Raw genomic sequence first — 20,807 nt, 5'->3', positions numbered from 1 at the left:
ACATCCCAACAGGCCCAGCCTCACACAGGCCCATCTTCACCTAATCCGATTCACTCCATGTGATTTTGAGAGACAGCTGAGAGCACTCAGTGCAGCAAAGGCTGCAGGAACTGACAATATAACAACTGCAGTACTGAAAACATGTGCTGTACAATTTGTTTTATTCTATTCAATCCCACTGTCCCAGGGAAGCTACAACATTAGGATCCTCTGCCAGTATTCTATAAGCGCTGAGGGTGCAGGAGAGAGGCAATAATGTCACACAGTGAAGTAGTGAGACAGAACAGAGGTGAGCTGATGGGACATGGTGGGTCTACAGTGTAGGGATTAAGGACTGACATCACACCACAAGACAGAGCATGGAAATTTCAAAGGCCCTGCTCTCCTGTCCAGCTGAGGCAGAGTCCGGGAGGTTTCTAATTCACTCCAAGCAACTCAACAAACTGTAACCAGGACCTAAAAACACAGAAGCACTGTTCTGAAGAAGGGTCACTGGAATGAAAATATTCCAGTGAGACACCTGGACTGTCTCAGATCCAGTCCCTGTACACCTCCAGCCCCCACCACGAAGGACTCAAAGCCCTCCGCTTCTTCCTTTCCCGCCGCACCAACCAGTACCCTTCCACTGACACCCTCCTTCGACTGACTGAACTGGTCCTCACCCTGAACAACTTCTCTTTCCAATCCTCCCACTTCCTCCAAACTAAAGGAGTTGCCATGGGCACCCGCATGGGCCCCAGCTATGCCTGTCTCTTTGTAGGATATGTGGAACAGTCCATCTTCTGCAACTACACTGGCACCACCCCCCACCTTTTCCTCCGCTACATCGATGACTATATCGGCGCTGCCTCGTGCTCCCACTAGGAGGTTGAACAGTTCATCAACTTTACCAACACCTTCCATCCCGACCTCAAATTCACCTGGACTGTCTCAGACTCCTCCCTCCCCTTCCTAGACCTTTCCATTTCTATCTCGGGCGACCAAATCAACACAGACATCTACTATAAACCGACTGACTCCCACAGCTACCTGGACTACACCTCCTCCCACCCTGCCCCCTGTAAAAACGCCATCCCATATTCCCAATTCCTTTGTCTCCGCAGCATCTGGTCCCAGGAGGACCAGTTCCAATACCGTACAGCCCAGATGGCCTCCTTCTTCAAGGACCACAGATTCCCCCCAGACGTGATCGACGATGCCCTCCACCGCATCTCCTCCACTTCCCGCTCCTCCAACCGCCACCAGGACCGAACCCCACTGGTTCTCACCTACCACCCCACCAACCACCGTATACAGCATATCATCCGCCGTCATTTCCGCCACCTCCAAACGGACCCCACCACCAGGCATATATTTCCCTCCCCTCCCCTATCAGCATTCCGCAAAGACCACTCCCTTCGTGACTCCCTCGTCAGGTCCACACCCCCCACCAACACAACCTCCACTCCCGGCACCTTCCCCTGCAGCCGCAGGAAATGCAAAACTTGCGCCTACACCTCCTCCCTTACTTCTCTCCAAGGCCCCAAGGGATCCTTCCATATCTGCCACAAATTCACCTGTACCTCCACACACATCAACTGTTGCATCCACTGCACCGATGTGGCCTCCTCTATATTTGGGGAGACGAGCTGCCTACTTGCGGAACGCTTCAGGGAACACCTGTGGGACGCCCGGACCAACCAACCCAACCACCCCGTGGCTCAACACTTTAACTCTCCCTCCCACTCCACCAAGGACATGCAGGTCCTTGGACTCCTCAATCGTCAGAACATAACAACACGACGGTTGAAGGAAGGGCGTCTCATCTTCTGCCTGGGAACCCTCCAACCACAAGGGATGAACTCAGATTTCTCCAGTTTCCTCATTTCCCCTCCCCCCACCTTGTCTCAGTCGATTCCCTCGAACTCAGCACCGCCCTCCTAACCTGCAATCCTCTTCCTGACCTCTCCGCCCCACCCCACTCCGGCCTATCACCCTCACCTTGACCTCCTTCCACCTATCACATCTCCATCGCCCCTCCCCCAAGTCCCTCCTCCCTACCTTTTATCTTAGCCTGCTGGACACACTTTCCTCATTCCTGATGAAGGGCTTTAGCTCAAAACGTCGAATTTCCTGTTCCTTGGATGCTGCCTGACCTGCTGCGCTTTAACCAGCAACACATTTTCAGCTCTGATCTCCAGCATCTGCAGACCTCACTTTTTAAATGAAAATATTAACCCTGCTTTCTGTCCACACATGCTGCCAGACGTGTTAATTTTTCCCATCAAGTTTTGATTTTGTTTTTCAAGAGGACAGTGTGGTTTGGATATAACAGCTTCATTTGTCACAAATTTTTATTGTCCAGAGTCAGACTGGAATGATTAATTACATAGCACTATAACTGTACTGATTAACTGTTAGACTTTCGTTCCTGACACAAACTAAACCCTGGTCATAACACTGAATGCTTACTCCAGTAACTGTCACACAAACAGGACCATCCTCCTTTACACTATCAACAGATGGAACTGCAACCCTCCTGAATCGAAAGGATTTCAGCCCAGTCTCAAAGTGAGTGTCAAGAGAATGACTGGATCCTCTGACAAATTGGGCTCTCTACATTGTGGAGACATGACGATCAGTCACACCCACTCACCGTTGTGTTGCAATTGGGCTAGACCCATCTTGAAGTCAGTTTCTAACATTTTCATGATGGTGAACAGCTGTGTAACTGAAAAGGAAACAGATGATAATTCACACATCAGTATAAAGTTTAATATGTCTCTCATATCCCACAGGGAGAAAATTACATGGTAAACTTGTCAATTTATCTTGCCTTTAAGGACCCCATCTGTACACAATGTTGTGAGTCTACTGCTAATGATTCTGGTCTAGGATTACAAGCTGCACACACACACATGCACAACAGTTGCCCTGTTGTGATATCTGCTTTATAACTTATAACCTGCTTCACAGTTTTGAATCAACTAACTGTTAAGGACGAGGCCAGACTACTCAGAACTAAAGTAGGAAGCCCATCCCATAACTTTACAACTTGTTTCGTTAAGTATAAAATGAAAATTCCCCGGAGTAAGTTAACTAGGTTGACTACCAGGTTTTAAAACAGATAAAAATGTATTAACAAAATTACAATGAAACACAAAGAACAGAATAAACAACACTTGCAGATCTCAGTGTATCCAAACTAGACTTAATTATGCTGTTCCGCATATACACAATAGTTCCAATTAGCAAACCACTTCCACACAGAGCAAAAAAATGAAACAAAAGCTGACAGGACAAAGTTAGAAGGGCAGAAGGAGAGATAGAATGTTCCTACACAGAGCACAGCTGAACTCCCCCTAGTTCTGGACTGAACTATTCACCTAGAGAGCTGGCCATACCCGCTTGACTGATACAGGTTTCTTCTAAAACATGACCACTTTGGCTAGGAGTCTCATCTGTGAAACTGTGAATCTCAGTTTTCTACGTGACAACATTGTCTTCTTCCTGAGTGAATACTGATGAAAAACATTCTTTTCGTGCTTCCCCTTTCTCTTCGGACTCCACTTCTGTCCTTGACTGACCCTAATCTTACACTCGTCATTCTTTTAATCCTGACATACCTACAGAAAGCTTTAGGCTTTTCCTTGATCCTACCTGCCAAAGGCTTCTCATGTCCCTTCGTGGCTCTTCTTAACACTCTCTTCAGGTCCTTTCTGGCTAACCTTTATCTGTCAAGCACCCTAGCTGAGCCTTCATGCCTCATCTTAACATAAGCCAAATCTGCAAGTGGTTCAGCATATTGCTAAGACCACCCCAGATGAAACCTGATCCCACAATCCCTGGCTTAGAATACCAGTACCTGATCCATTAGGCCAGTGGGGCCATGAGCTTTTGTGAAGACCGAGGTTAATGTTGAGGACTGCAGTAGAAATTCTCACATGACTAATTGACCCAAATTATCTGTCTGGTTGGTCTGTTCTGTTGATGAGTGAACACTTTAAATCCAGTTGATCAGAAATTAAATGTAATATAGAGCTGAATAGGATCCTGCAGCTTTCATTCAGCTAAATCTTATCCTGATACTAAAGTCTAAAGCAGCATTTCACCTGGTTTTATAATTGAAGACCTCAATGATCTACATCAGAGATCATTGATGCAGTGTGCGGGAGTGACCCAGCCTGGGGAGGTGCTAGCAGGTTCCTGCTGCCTTGAGCAGCACACTGATGAACCAAGTTTAGTTTCCTCTGGTAACATCTTGTCCTCATCATTTAATCCTTCAAACATAGATAACCCTCTAATTAGTCAGACCTGACCTTAAATAAATAACTGAAGCTGTGTTTGGGTCTGTCAGGGCACAAGTTCTGAGAAAATCTCCCAATGGAAGCTCAGAATGAGGCCAGAGCACCTCATTTAAATTCTCCATGGCAGTTTCCCGTCCAAAATCGATGAACAGCTCTGACCCCATTTTAGATAAGCGATGCAGAGGCACTGGAGAATATGTGTGAAACATTCATGGGGACGATACAGAAGGTGAGAGGTGTTGCCCTGTAGAGATCCTGAAAATAATAATACACGGGTTTGATAGCTTAGCCTCCCAGAAGATGGTTCCCCTCATCAGGCATATAAAACTGGAGGAGATGGAATCTGGACCTGGACAGTATTACCAATCCACCTGGGCAACCATCCCAATAGTTTTGACTTTTAAATAGACATTTCTCCAGTTGATAAACATTACCTCGGAGTTTATCAAGTGATCTGTTTTTCTTCTCAGACAATCCTGTAACTGAAAGAGCTACAACAACAGTTTAGAGCACACAATGATCTTTCTCCAAAAGGACATCATCATCGTCCTGCAGATTTACTTTCAAAACAGAATGGTAATTCTGATAACATTCACAAATCTTAATAGAAAAATATAAATATGTCTGTGTTCTGATCATGTACATCACACTACAAGGAGTCGGAATAGGAACAGAGAGAAAGACAGTCGCTTTATGCAGATTTTTCTTTTCTGACTCATATCATAAGTATCCCTGTCCTATCTGCATCCTTTACCAGTGTGATTGCTTTCTGCAGCTCAGAATGTTCCTGTTGACAGTAAAAGCACTGTAGCTTTAATCTAATTTACCATGAGCAATGTTACAGAAAGGCAATTCAGGATAAATTATCTGTTCCACCAGAACACTGACTATCCTCCAAACACAAACATTCGATTGGCTCACATTTCCCAACAGTCAATCACAAATGCTTTCCCTCCATTCACTAACTTTGACGTTTAATGATGTCTCCACCCCAGCACATTGCTGCAGCAGTTTCTCATGGGAGCAGCCAAACTCCATTCGCCATCAATCCCCACATTAAATTAGCCAGGCATAGATGTATCCATTGTTCTTTTATCTGGGGATCAATGTCTGAGAATTCCCAACGGAACCACACAAGAACACCTGAATCAAAAGGAATTGAGCGTTTGGTTAAGAAAAACAAGGAAGCATATGTCAGGTATAGACAGGATAGATCGAGTGAATCCTTAGAAGAGTATAAAGAAAGTAGAGTATACTTAAGAGGGAAATCAGAAGGGCAAAACAGGGAAATGAGATAGCTTTGGCAAATAGGATTAAGGAGAATTTAAATGGTTTTTACAAATATATTAAGGACAAAATGGGTAACTAGAGAGAGAATAGGCCCCCTCAAAGATCAGCAAGCAGCCTATGTTTGGAGACACATAAAATGGGGGAGATACTAAATGAATATTTTGCATCAGTATTTACTGTGGAAAATGATATGGAAGATACAGATTGTAGGGACATATATGGTGACATCTTGCAAAATGTCCATATTACAGAGGAGGAAGTGCTGGATGTCTTGAAATGGTTAAAGGTGGATAAATCCCCAGGACCTGATCAGGTGTACCCTAGAACTCTGTGGGAAGCTAGAGCAGTGATTGCTGGGCCTCTTGCTGAGATATTTGTATCATCGATAGTCACAGGTGAGGTGCCAGAAGACTGGCAAACGTGGTGCCACTGTTTAAGAAGGGCGGTAAAGACAAGCCAGGGAACTATAGACCGGTGAGCCTGACCTCGGTGGTGGGCAAGTTGTTGGAGGGAATCCTGAGGGACAGGATGTACATGTATTTGGAAAGGCAAGGACTGATTCGGGATCGACAACATGGCTTTGTGCATGGGAAATCATGTCTCACAAACGTGATTCAGTTTTTGATGAAGTAACAAAGATGATTGATGAGGCCAGAGCAGTAGATGTGACCTATATGGACTTCAGTAAGGTGTTTGACAAGGTTCCACATGGGAGACTGATTAGCAAGGTTAGGTCTCATGGAATACAGGGAGAACTAGCCATTTGGATACAGAACTGGCTCAAAGGTAGAAGACAGAGGGTGGTTCTGGATGGTTGTTTTTCAGACTGGAGGCCTGTGACCAGTGGAGTGCCACAAGGATCGGTGCTGGGTCCTCTACTTTTCATCATTTATATAAATGATTTGGATGCAAGCATAAGAGGTACAGTTAGTAAGTTTACAGATGACACCAAAATTGGAGGTGTAGTGGACAGCGAAGAAGGTTACTTCAGATTACAACAGGATCTGGACCAGATGGGCCAATGGGCTGAGAAGTGGCAGATAGAGTTTAATTCAGATAAATGCAAGGTGCTGCATTTTGGGAAAGCAAATCTTAGCAGGACTTATACACTTAATGGTAAGGTCCTAGGGACTGTTGCTGAACAAAGAGACGTTGGAGTGCAGGTTCATAGCTCCTTGAAAGTGGAGTCGCAGGTAGATAGGATAGTGAAGAAGGCGTTTGGTATGCTTTCCTTTATTGGTCAGAGTATTAAGTACGGGAGTTGGGAGGTCATGTTGTGGCTGTACAGGACATTGGTTAGGTCACTGTTGGAATATTACATGTAATTCTGGTCTCCTTCCTATCGGAAAGATGTTGTGAAACCTGAAAGGGTTCAGAAAAGATTTACAAGGATACTGCCAGGGTAGGAGGGTTTGAGCAACAGGGAGAGGCTGAACTGGCTGGGGCTGTTTTCTCTGGAGTACCGGAGGCTGAGGGGTGACCTTATAAAGGTTTACAAAATGCGGGGCATGGATAGGATAAATAAACAAAATATTTTCCCTGGGGTCGGGAGTCCAGAAATAGAGGGCATAAGGAGGGTTTGGAGGGATATGGGCCAGGCGCTGGCCGGTGGGACTAGATTGGGTTGGGATATCTGGTCGGCATGGACGGGTTGGACCAAAGGGTCTGTCTCCATGCTGTACATCTCTATGACTCTAACCCTGGCAGCATCCTTGTAAATCTTTTCTGAACCCTTTCAGGTTTCACAACATCTTTCCGATAGGAAGGAGACCAGAATTGCATGCAATATTCCAACAATGACCTAACCAATGTCCTGTGCAGCCGCAACATGATCTCCCAACTCCTGTACTCAATATTCTGACCAATAAAGGAAAGCATACCAAACGCCTTCTTCACTATCCTATCTACCTGCAACTCCACTTTGGAGGATTTGAGCTACAGGGAGAGGCTGAACAAGCTGGGGCTGTTTTCCCTGGAGCGTTGAAGGCTGAGGGGTGACCTTATAGAGGTGTACAAAATTATGAGGGGCATGGATAGGATAAATAAACAATGTATTTTCCCTGGTGTCGGGGAGTCCAGAAATAGAGGGCACAAGCTTAGGGTGAGAGGGGAAAGATATAAAAGAGACCTAAGGGGCAACGTTTTCACACAGAGAGTGGTACATGTATGGAATGAGCTGCCGAGGATGTGGTGGAGGCTGGGATAATTGCAACATTTAAGAGGCATTTGGATGGATATATGAATAGGAAGGGTTTGGAGGGATATGGCCCGGGTGATGGCAGGTGGGACTAGATTGGGTTGGAATATCTGGCCAGCATGGATGGGTTGAACCGAAGGGTCTGTTTCCATGTTGTACATCTCTATGACTCTATGATTCAGCCCAGCCTTAGAGTGAGTGTGGAGAGAATGATCAGACCCTCTGAGAAATTGGTGAACTCTTTGAATTGGAGACATGGGGTGATCAGTCAAGACCACTCACCGTTATTTTGCACTTGGGCTAGATCCATCTTGAAGTCAGTTTCTAATGTTTTCATGTCACTGGACAGCACTGTAACTGAAAAGGAAACATGATAATTCACATATCAGCATAATGTTTAATAGTGTATGTTTCTCAAATCCCACAGGGAGAAAATTACATGGTAAACTTACCTGTGTATCTTGCTGTTTATGACCCCATGTGTACACAATGTTGTTAATCTGCTGCTAGTGATTCTGCTCTGGGTTTCCAAGCTGTGCGCGCGCACACACACACACACACACACACACACACACACACAGACACTGTAGTTGCTCTGTTGTGATGTCTGCTTTATAACTTATAACCTGCTTTACTGTTTTAAATAAACTAACCAACAGAGTTAATCAATTGACACGTAACAATTCATTATTAGCCCATTCTGATGAACATGCCCATCTGAAATATTGGAGCAGTCCAAATACATAAAATGTGAATTCAAAATGCAGGACTGAGGATTTCACAACAATCTTCATCCTGATAAACCGAATGGGTGACATCCCAACAGGCCCAGCCTCACACAGGCCCATCTTCACCTAATCCGATTCACTCCATGTGATTTTGAGAGACAGCTGAGAGCACTCAGTGCAGCAAAGGCTGCAGGAACTGACAATATAACAACTGCAGTACTGAAAACATGTGCTGTACAATTTGTTTTATTCTATTCAATCCCACTGTCCCAGGGAAGCTACAACATTAGGATCCTCTGCCAGTATTCTATAAGCGCTGAGGGTGCAGGAGAGAGGCAGTAATGTCACACAGTGAAGTAGTGAGACAGAACAGAGGTGAGCTGATGGGACATGGTGGGTCTACAGTGTAGGGATTAAGGACTGACATCACACCACAAGACAGAGCATGGAAATTTCAAAGGCCCTGCTCTCCTGTCCAGCTGAGGCAGAGTCCGGGAGGTTTCTAATTCACTCCAAGCAACTCAACAAACTGTAACCAGGACCTAAAAACACAGAAGCACTGTTCTGAAGAAGGGTCACTGGAATGAAAATATTCCAGTGAGACACCTGGACTGTCTCAGATCCAGTCCCTGTACACCTCCAGCCCCCACCACGAAGGACTCAAAGCCCTCCGCTTCTTCCTTTCCCGCCGCACCAACCAGTACCCTTCCACTGACACCCTCCTTCGACTGACTGAACTGGTCCTCACCCTGAACAACTTCTCTTTCCAATCCTCCCACTTCCTCCAAACTAAAGGAGTTGCCATGGGCACCCGCATGGGCCCCAGCTATGCCTGTCTCTTTGTAGGATATGTGGAACAGTCCATCTTCTGCAACTACACTGGCACCACCCTCCACCTTTTCCTCCGCTACATCGATGACTATATCGGCGCTGCCTCGTGCTCCCACTAGGAGGTTGAACAGTTCATCAACTTTACCAACACCTTCCATCCCGACCTCAAATTCACCTGGACTGTCTCAGACTCCTCCCTCCCCTTCCTAGACCTTTCCATTTCTATCTCGGGCGACCAAATCAACACAGACATCTACTATAAACCGACTGACTCCCACAGCTACCTGGACTACACCTCCTCCCACCCTGCCCCCTGTAAAAACGCCATCCCATATTCCCAATTCCTTTGTCTCCGCAGCATCTGGTCCCAGGAGGACCAGTTCCAATACCGTACAGCCCAGATGGCCTCCTTCTTCAAGGACCACAGATTCCCCCCAGACGTGATCGACGATGCCCTCCACCGCATCTCCTCCACTTCCCGCTCCTCCAACCGCCACCAGGACCGAACCCCACTGGTTCTCACCTACCACCCCACCAACCTCCGTATACAGCATATCATCCGCCGTCATTTCCGCCACCTCCAAACGGACCCCACCACCAGGCATATATTTCCCTCCCCTCCCCTATCAGCATTCCGCAAAGACCACTCCCTTCGTGACTCCCTCGTCAGGTCCACACCCCCCACCAACACAACCTCCACTCCCGGCACCTTCCCCTGCAGCCGCAGGAAATGCAAAACTTGCGCCTACACCTCCTCCCTTACTTCTCTCCAAGGCCCCAAGGGATCCTTCCATATCTGCCACAAATTCACCTGTACCTCCACACACATCAACTGTTGCATCCACTGCACCGATGTGGCCTCCTCTATATTTGGGGAGACGAGCTGCCTACTTGCGGAACGCTTCAGGGAACACCTGTGGGACGCCCGGACCAACCAACCCAACCACCCCGTGGCTCAACACTTTAACTCTCCCTCCCACTCCACCAAGGACATGCAGGTCCTTGGACTCCTCAATCGTCAGAACATAACAACACGACGGTTGAAGGAAGGGCGTCTCATCTTCTGCCTGGGAACCCTCCAGCCACAAGGGATGAACTCAGATTTCTCCAGTTTCCTCATTTCCCCTCCCCCCACCTTGTCTCAGTCGATTCCCTCGAACTCAGCACCGCCCTCCTAACCTGCAATTTTCTTCCTGACCTCTCCGCCCCACCCCACTCCGGCCTATCACCCTCACCTTGACCTCCTTCCACCTATCACATCTCCATCGCCCCTCCCCCAAGTCCCTCCTCCCTACCTTTTATCTTAGCCTGCTGGACACACTTTCCTCATTCCTGATGAAGGGCTTTAGCTCAAAACGTCGAATTTCCTGTTCCTTGGATGCTGCCTGACCTGCTGCGCTTTAACCAGCAACACATTTTCAGCTCTGATCTCCAGCATCTGCAGACCTCACTTTTTAAATGAAAATATTAACCCTGCTTTCTGTCCACACATGCTGCCAGACGTGTTAATTTTTCCCATCAAGTTTTGATTTTGTTTTTCAAGAGGACAGTGTGGTTTGGATATAACAGCTTCATTTGTCACAAATTTTTATTGTCCAGAGTCAGACTGGAATGATTAATTACATAGCACTATAACTGTACTGATTAACTGTTAGACTTTCGTTCCTGACACAAACTAAACCCTGGTCATAACACTGAATGCTTACTCCAGTAACTGTCACACAAACAGGACCATCCTCCTTTACACTATCAACAGATGGAACTGCAACCCTCCTGAATCGAAAGGATTTCAGCCCAGTCTCAAAGTGAGTGTCAAGAGAATGACTGGATCCTCTGACAAATTGGGCTCTCTACATTGTGGAGACATGACGATCAGTCACACCCACTCACCGTTGTGTTGCAATTGGGCTAGACCCATCTTGAAGTCAGTTTCTAACATTTTCATGATGGTGAACAGCTGTGTAACTGAAAAGGAAACAGATGATAATTCACACATCAGTATAAAGTTTAATATGTCTCTCATATCCCACAGGGAGAAAATTACATGGTAAACTTGTCAATTTATCTTGCCTTTAAGGACCCCATCTGTACACAATGTTGTGAGTCTACTGCTAATGATTCTGGTCTAGGATTACAAGCTGCACACACACACATGCACAACAGTTGCCCTGTTGTGATATCTGCTTTATAACTTATAACCTGCTTCACAGTTTTGAATCAACTAACTGTTAAGGACGAGGCCAGACTACTCAGAACTAAAGTAGGAAGCCCATCCCATAACTTTACAACTTGTTTCATTAAGTATGAAATGAAAATTCCCCGGAGTAAGTTAACTAGGTTGACTACCAGGTTTTAAAACAGATAAAAATGTATTAACAAAATTACAATGAAACACAAAGAACAGAATAAACAACCCTTGCAGATGTCAGTGTATCCAAACTAGACTTAATTATGCTGTTCCGCATATACACAATAGTTCCAATTAGCAAACCACTTCCACACAGAGCCAAAAAATGAAACAAAAGCTGACAGGTCAAAGTTAGAAGGGCAGAAGGAGAGAGAGTCTAGCAGTCTGTTCCTCCATAGAGCACAGCTGAACTCCCCCTAGTTCTGGACTGAACTATTCACCTAGAGAGCTGGCCATACCCGCTTGACTTATGCAGGTTTCTTCTAAAACATGACCACTTTGCTCTTAAGTCTCATCTTTTTACATATAATGAAAAGGCCTCTGAAAATGCTTTTTCGTCTCTGTACCAAAGTAACCACCTCGGAGCCGGGAGGTGAGTTTCAGCCCCTCTGAAGAAAACCATGGGCATGGGGGCATCCTTAAAAAAAATAACAGCTTTGTGACATAACCAACAGAGTTCATCAATTGACAAGGAACAAATCCCGACTCAGGCGACTGACTGTGTGGAGTTTGCACGTTCTCCCAGTGTCTGCGTGGGTTTCCTCCGGGTGCTCCGGTTTCCTCCCACAGTCCAAAGATGTGCGGGTCAGGTGAATTGGCCATGCTAAATTGCCCGTAGTGTTGGGTAAGGGGTAAATGTAGGGGTAGGGATATGGGTGGGTTGCGCTTCGGTGGGTCGGTGTGGACTTGTTGGGCCGAAGGGTCTGTTTCCACACTGTAAGTAATTTAATCTAATCTAATTGATTATTAGCCTATTCTCATGAACGTGACATGGTAAAAAGTGGTGGTAAACAAATTGCTGATGAGACTTATTATCCTTAAAGTCAAAAATTGGTTAATCCATGCAGTGGGAGAGTTTCAAAATCACAGTTTGCTATCAAGCAGAAAAGTTTCTTTCAAGAGATTTGCTTGAGAGAGACAAGTGATCAGGTATGTGAAAGATTGATGGCAAGTAAAGTAAGGACAATGATATTCCACCTGAATGTGCAGAAAACCCCCTCATTTAGAGTCAGAGAGATGTGCAGCACGGAAACAGACTCTTTGATCCAACTTGCCCATGCCGACCAGATATGCTAACCCAATCTAGTCCCTGCTGCCAGCACTCGGCCCATATCCCTCCAAGCCCTTCCTATTCATATACCCATCCAGATGCCCAAGACCACCCTCTGTGTGAAAAGGTTACCCCTTAGGACTCTTTTATATCTTTCCCTTCTCACCCTAAACCCATGCCCTTGAGTTCTGGACTCCCCCAACCTGGGGAAAAGACTTTGTCTATTTATCCTATCCATGCCCCTCATGATTTTATAAACCTCTATAAGGTCACCCCTCAGCCTCCAACGCTCCAGGGAAAACAGCCCTGGCCTGTTCAGCCTCTCCCTGTAGCTCAAATCCTACAACCCTGGCAACATCCTTGTAAATCGTTTCTGAACCCTTTCAAGTTCCACAACATCTTTCCAATAAGAAGAAGACCAGAATTGCACGCAATATTCCAACAGTGACCTAACCAATGTCCTGTACAGCCACAACATGACCTCCCAACTCCCGTACTTAATACTCTGACCAATAAAGGAAAGCATACTAAATGCCTTCTTCACTATCCTATCTACCTGCGACTCCACTTTCAAGGAGCTATGAACCTGCACTCCAACGTCTCTTTGTTCAGCAACAGTCCCTAGGACCTTACCATTAAGTGTATAAGTCCTGCTAAGATTTGCTTTCCCAAAATGCAGCACCTCGCATTTATCTGAATTAAACTCCATCTGCCGCGTCTCAGCCCAATGGCCCATCTGGTCCAGATCCTGAGGTAATCTGAGATATCTCTCTTTGCTGTCCACGACACCTCCAATTTTGGTGTCAATTTGCAAATTTACTAACTATACCTCTTATGCTCGCATCTAAATCATTGTTCCTCAAATGGTGGCCAATACTAATTAAATTATGCAATTTAAATTTGTGATAAAAATGTTCGCATTTTGTCTATCATGGGATACAAGCCCAAGGCAGGTAAATGGAGTTTGACCACAGATCAGCCATGATCTTATTGAATGGTAGAGTAAGCTCAAGGGGCTGAATGGCCTCCTGCTGTACCTATATAAAATCCAGTGATTATGGGACATATATACCAGCAACATAACTCAAAAAGTCTTGAATTCCTTCCAGCTGATTAAAGGAGTTACAATGTAAATTTAAAAGTTAGGATGTCAAAGATAGTAAACTCAAGATCAATAATAATGCCCCATGGTGGCAAATGTGAAAGCATATCTCAGATGAATATATGTGACTGAAAAGGTTGCGTAGGTTGGAGGGATTCAGATTTCTGGGATGTTGGGACCATTTCTGGAGAAGATGGAATAAGCAGGATCGGTTATATCAGGGCATTGGGGGTGGGGTGCTGTCTGATAATGTTGTCGTGACGATTTAAAGCAAGAGTAGCAGAGGGATGGGAAGCCAAGCAGGGAGACAGAGTCATAGAGATGCACAGCATGGAAACAGACCCTTCAATCCAACCCATCCATGCCGACCAGATATCGGATGGAGGAAATAAACAAAAGGCAGGATAGTAAGAAGCAGAAGTGGAGCTATAGTATATACTAAAATCAAGTTGACTAACAAGGTTAACAAGACAAACCTCATGTCATTATGTCTCAGTCAAAAAGCATTCTCAAGAGTCTGGATGCATTAATAGTGTAAATAGATCTACCTGTACACAGTGTAATGGACCAGGCCGTACCCCTTCAAACATTTCAAGAAGGTACCCATACCCTAACATTTTTAATTATTTTAAACAGGTTTGTGGCAGAAATGCCAGAATGGGCCCAGCTGGCCCAAGCACTCAAATTTAAACAAAACGGAAATCCTTCACATACTACTGAGTGAAACACAAACAAAAGAGAACAGAATTTAGAACAACTTAACCTATTTGGAAACCCAGTCAACTCCATTGCAACTTAATGATACTGTTCCAAATTCCTGAAACATCCCCATTAACAGCCTTTTCGCAAAAATGGGGAAAATCAAACCCAGGTTCTTCCAGAGAGAGAGAAGAGGATTAGCATGGAGCTGTTTCCTTGGGTCCCCAGCAGCTTCTCAGGGTTGTCAGCTAAAACCTGACCAGCAGCTGCTGCAAACAAAAGCAGCCAGACTGCTAAGTGCAAACCAAACCCTGAATGGGAGAACTGGCCACTCTCCTTTCATTGGACAAATGGTTTAAAAAACACTTTAAAACTTTTTCAAGTAGATATTTCCAGACATATTGGAACCTCTGCCTTTTTGACTCCTCCGAAGAAAAGACCAAGGACAACATCACCTTATTAAAGGAGCAGCAGTGTCGCAGCAGTTGTAATGTAGTTGTTAATACAAGGTCATGGCTGTTCGGTGACTGAATCTCTATGGTTATTTAATATTTACCAATGACAGACAAGTAAGAAAAGAGTTGGGGTGGCATTGTCAGTAAGAAAGTAAATCAATGCAATAGTGACCTTGGATATTGGCTGAGAATATCAAGTTGTGGAATTTCATAGATGGAGCTCAGGACCACTGAGGGCAGGAAATGTTAATAGGAGCTCTCTATAGCACCCCCCCCACCCCCCCCCACCCCCAACCAATCAACCAAACAATAGCAGAGATAAAACGGAAGGCAATAACCAGGAAATCAGAGACACATACAAAAAGGGCACCAGGTATGTGACTTTAATTTACATTTCAATTGGACAAGGGGGCAAGTGAGGACTGCAGATGCTGGAGAGTCAGATTTGAAAAGTCTGCCCATGGGAAAGGTCAGGAATATCCGAGGAGCAGGAGTGTCGATGTTTCAGGCATAAGCCCTTCATCAGGAATGTAGCAGCCGAAGGTTAATACTGTAGAGGAGGACTTTCTGGAATGTTTGCATGTTTTTTAAAATGTCAGTACATTTAAGGAGCCGATTAAACAGCAAGTTATGGTAGACTGGGTATAGTGCAATGAGCTGAAAATGTGTTGCTGGAAAAGCGCAGCAGGTCAGGCAGCATCCAAGGAGCAGGAGATTCGATGTTTCGGGCATAAGCCCTTCTTCAGGAATGAGGAAAGTGTGTCCAGCAGGCTAAGATAAAAGGTAGGGAGGAGGGACTTGGGGGAAGGACGATGGAAATGCGATAGGTGGAAGGAGGTCAAGGTGAGGGTGATAGGCCAGAGTGGGGTGGGGGCGGAGAGGTCAGGAAGAAGATTGCAGGTTAGGAAGGCGGTGCTGAGTTCGAGGGATTTGACTGAGACAAGGTGGGGGGAGGGGAAATGAGGAAACTGGAGAAATCTGAGTTCAATGTGAGTACAATGAGAAAGGATTTATAACAATTTTGTTGAGTTGGATGTATTGGGGAAGAATATCAATAAATTATAAAATGGTTCCTTAAGGGGGAGAGTGAGGAAGTTGATTCTCAAATTCAGGTTCTGAATCTGAATCAAAGGAGCCAGGAGGGTGTCAGGCACAAGTTGGCCATAGTGGATTGTGAAGTGTTATTAAAAGGGTTGCTGTGGATCGGCAGAGCTTAATATTTTTTAAAATATTTATGTAAATTACAATTATTCATTTCTATCACAAAAATACAACAGGAAAGGTGACTAAACCATAATAGAAAAATAAGTTGGGGTAGTATTAGCGTCAATGGTGTGGAGAATGCTTGAGTCTAATATAAAAGTCATAATGGCAAAACAATTGCAAAGCATTAATGGGATTAAACAAAGTCAGCATGGGTTTATGAAAAAGAAGTCACGTTTAAGGCATCTACTGAAGTTTTTTTGAGGATATAATCAATAGATAAGGGTGTGCTAATGGACGTGTTTTTTGAGATTTCATGAAGGCTTTCCTTATAGTGTGGAAACAGGACCTTCAACCCAACAGGTCCACCCTCTGAAAGTAACCCACCCAGACCCTTTCACTCTATATTTACCCCTGACTAATACACCTAACCTACACATCCCTGAAAACTATGGTCAATTTAGCATGGCCAATTAACCTAACCTGCACATCTTTGGATTGTGGGAGGAAACAGGAACACCCAGAGGGAACACACACAGACATGGGAAGAATGTACAAACTCCACACAGTCGCCCGAGTCTGGAATTGAACCCGTGTCCCTGGCGTTGTGAGGTAGCAGTGCTAACCACTGAGCCACCGTGCCACCCCCTTTTGATAATGTCCCACATAAGAGGCTAGTGGGTAAAATTAATGCACATGGTTTTAGGGACATCATGCTTGTAGGAATTCTAATAGTGTAAGGGGCAGTGAGAGACAGGAGATGATCCTACAGCAATATGTATCCAGTACAATGTAGAAGGAGGCATTGCCATACTTGGATCTTGGGAATAGAATCAGAGCAACATAGAAAGTAAGTAACATTCAGCCCTTTGCACCTGCCTTACCATTCAGTATGATCATGGCTGATCATATTTAATTTTTTGAGGATGTAACTCTGAAGATGCACAAGGGAGATCCAGTGGATGTAGTGTACCTGGACTTTCAGAAAGCCTTTGTTAAAGTCCCAAATAGGAGGTTAGTAAGCAAAATTAGGGCGCATGGTATTGGGGGCAAAGTACTGACTTGGATTGACAATTGGTTGGCTGACAGGAAACAAAGAATAGTGATAAACGGCTCCCTTTCGGAATGGCAGGCGGTGACCAGTAGAGTACCGCAGAGATCAGTGCTGGAACCGCAGCTTTTTACAAAATATATTAATTGTATAGAAGATTATATTAATAGTAACATTAGCAGATTTGCTGATTATACAAAGCTGGGTGGCAGGGTGAAATGTGAGGAGGATGTTAGGAGATTACAGGGTGACCTGGACAGGTTAGGTGAGTGGACAGATGCATGGCAGATGCAGTTTAATATGGATAAATGTATGGTTATCCACTTTGGTGGCAAGAACAGGAGGGCAGATTACTACCTAAATGAAGTCAAGTTGGGTCAAGGGGCAGTATAAAGAGATCTGGGTGTTCTTGTACACCAGTCAATGAAGGCAAGCATGCAGGTACAGCAGGTCATGAAGAAAGCTAATAGCATGCTGGCCTTCATAACAAGAGGGATTGAGTATAGAAGCAAAAAGGTTCTTCTGCAGCTGTACAGGGCCCTGGTGAGACTGGAATATTGTGTGCAGTTCTGGTCTCCAAATTTGAGGAAAGACATTCTGGCTATTGAGGGAGTGCAGCGTAGGTTCACGAGGTCAATTCCTGGAATGGCGGGACTATCTTATGTTGAAAGATTGTAGTGACTGGGCTTGTATACTCTTGAGTTTAGAAGGCTGAGAGGGGATCTGATTGAGACGTATAAGATTATTAAAGGATTGGACACTCTGGAGGCAGGAAACATGTTTCCACTGATGCATGAGTCCTGAATCAGAGGACACAGCTTAAAAATAAAGGGTAGGCCATTTAAGACAGAGATGAGGAGAAACTTCTTCACCCAGACAGTGGTGGCTGTGTGGAATGCTCTGCCCCAGAGGGCAGTGGAGGCTCAGTCTCTGGATTTGTTTAAAAAAGATTTGGACAGAGCTCTCAAGGACAGTGGAATCAAGGGTTATGGAGCTAAGGCAGGAACAGGATAATGATTAAGGATGATCAGCCATGATCATATCCATGATCATATTGAATAGTGGCGCAGGTGCGAAGGGCAGAATGGCCTACTCCTGCACCTGTTGTCTATTGTCTCAGTATGCCATTCCCACTTCTCTCCATACCCACGATCCCTTTCACCTCAAGGGACATGTCCAACTCCCTGAGGGAAGAAATTCTTCCTCATAGAGTCACAGAGTAATACAGCATAGAAACAGGTCCTTCGGCCCTAACTGGTCCATGCTGACCACTCAGCTAATTCCACATGCCTGCCTGATACTCGGGTTTGGGATATCTCATCTGGGCTGTAGAGGAACAGGAGTAGGAGGAGAAAGATCAAGTGGTCTTGGTCCACGCAGTTACCAGTGACATGGATAAAACTAGGGCAGAGGTTCTGCTTAGGGAGTATGAAAAGTGAGGAGCTAAATTAAAAAGCAGAACCAAAAGGTAATAATCTCTGGATGACTAACTGAGCCACGAGTTAGTTGGCACAGGGTCAATAAGACTAAGTAAGTATATGTGAGGCTCAGAGATTGGCGTTGGAGAAATGGATTTGAATTCATGGGATGTTGGGGAAGAAGGGACCTGCTCTGAGGGGATGGCCTTCATCAGAACTGTACTGGGACCAGAGTTTCAGCTAATCACTTAACTCGGGTTTTAAACTGAATAGGGGCGGCGGGAGAGTTCAGTTATAGGGGAGATTAGAAAACGCAAATTAAAGGAGGAGGTAAGAGTGTAGAACTCAGAAAAAGATATTAAAATCTCCAGCACAGACACACATTGAGTGTTTGGAAAGGGTTAGCTGTCAAACTTCAAGCACGCTGAACAAACGAATTACGATGAGAAAAGGGATGGTTAATCCACGACTGAAGGTGTTATATCTGAATGCATGCAGTGTAAGGAACATGGTCAATGAGCTTGTGGCACAAATCGAAATTGGCAGGTATGACGTGGTGGGCATCACGGAGATATGGCTGCAAGGGATCAGGATTGGGAGCTGAATATTCAAGTATACCCATCCTATCGAAAAGATGGGCAGGTGGGCAGAGGGGATAGGGTTACATTATTAGTAAGAAATGAAATTAAATCAATAGTATGAAACAAAGTAGGGACAGATGGTGTTGAATCTGTGTGCGTAGAGCTGAGGAACAGCAAAGTTAAAAAAAATATATATTTGGAATTCTGTACAGGCCTCCAAGATTGGGGGCACAAGATACACCAGGAGATAAAAAAGATATGCAGGAAAGGCCAAGTTACAGTGATCATGGGGATTTCAATTTGCAGGTGGACTTTGAAAATCATTGTTGTAGTGAATTTGGAAATGGATTTGTGGAATGAATGTAAGATGGCTTTTTGGAACAGCTTGTGATGGAGCCCACTAGGGAACAGGCAATACTGGATTTAGTGTTGTGCAACGAGGCAGACTCAGTAAGGGAGCTTAAGGTGAAGGACCCATTTGCAGGCAGTGATCATAATATGATTGAATTTATTCTGCAGTTTGAGAGGGACAGCTGAATAAAGGCAACTACAGAGGCATGAGGGAGGAGCTGGGTAAAATTGATGGGGAGAGGGCCTAGCAGGAAAGACAGTGGAACAACAATAGCAGGAGTTTCTGGGAGCAATTCAGGAGAAACAGCAGCGATTCATTCCCAGGGAAGAAAAAGCATAGTGCAGGGAGGGTGAGGCAACCATGGCTGACAAGGGAGGTCAGGAAAAGCATAAAAGCAAAAGAAAAACAAATAATGTGACAAAGGGTAGTTGGAAACCAGAGGATTGGAAAGCTTACACAAACCAACAGAGGACAACAGAAAAGGAAATAAGGCGAGAGAAGAATAAATCTGAGAGTAGCTTAGCCAGTAATATAAAGGATGATTAAATCTGAGGGTAAAGTTGCCAGTAATATGAAGGAAGATTAAATCTGAGGATAAGCTAGCCAGTAATATAAAGGGAAAATTATTCTGAGGGTAAACTAGCCAGTAATATAAAGGAAGGCAATGTAATGGAAAATTATCCATTTACTGTGAAATTTCAAGAGAATGCTTTTCTTCAAATCAATGCTGTACTGATCTTTGTAAACGATGCTTTGATGAAAGTCTGCAGTTAGCTTATCTCTGTTTGAATTCTGTAAACATTCAACTTGACCTTGCGATAGTCGAACTCAGTGAAAGCTGAATAACTGTTACGTCTAGGACCAGGGAATGAGAGGATAACAACTTGAGTTTGCCCTTGAGAGTGTGATAAGGAACGCTATAAGGCAGGCTTCTGTGTAATGTTTCGGTAATGCCTATTTGCATTGAGGCATCTGACTTAGTGTAATGAGTCAAAATCCAGCAGGATTTTTAATAAACAATTTTGTAATAATTGAGTCAAGGCGATTTAATTTCCACAACAGCAAACCTGGGGGCTTGTCCGGGATCCCAATACTGGGTGAGATTCTGAAGATTCCCAGGAGGCGCAGGCGCCAGTGCCTTGAAGGTCGTTCACTT

At 44.8% G+C, this 20,807-nt stretch overlaps 1 protein-coding gene across 4 annotated transcripts in view; it reads right to left on the bottom strand.

Annotated features, from left to right (window-relative positions):
- The window catches only part of LOC132835981 (C-type lectin domain family 10 member A-like), an 88,042-nt gene that overhangs the window by 42,511 nt on the left and 24,724 nt on the right, over positions 1 to 20,807 (bottom strand). For all 4 annotated transcript variants that reach the window (XM_060855153.1, XM_060855155.1, XM_060855154.1 and 1 more), the window contains exons 4-6: positions 11,223 to 11,297; positions 8,056 to 8,130; positions 2,636 to 2,710 (exon numbers count right to left, since the gene is read on the bottom strand). In XM_060855153.1, the coding sequence (XP_060711136.1) occupies positions 2,636 to 2,710; positions 8,056 to 8,130; positions 11,223 to 11,297 (225 nt within the window). The remainder of the gene's footprint in view (positions 1 to 2,635; positions 2,711 to 8,055; positions 8,131 to 11,222; positions 11,298 to 20,807) is intronic.

Source organism: Hemiscyllium ocellatum, chromosome 45, assembly GCF_020745735.1.
Source record: "Hemiscyllium ocellatum isolate sHemOce1 chromosome 45, sHemOce1.pat.X.cur, whole genome shotgun sequence".
Classification (NCBI taxonomy): Eukaryota; Metazoa; Chordata; class Chondrichthyes; order Orectolobiformes; family Hemiscylliidae; genus Hemiscyllium; species Hemiscyllium ocellatum.
Note: the sequence above shows the minus strand (reverse complement) of the source record. Positions and strands in the feature narration are given on the sequence as shown.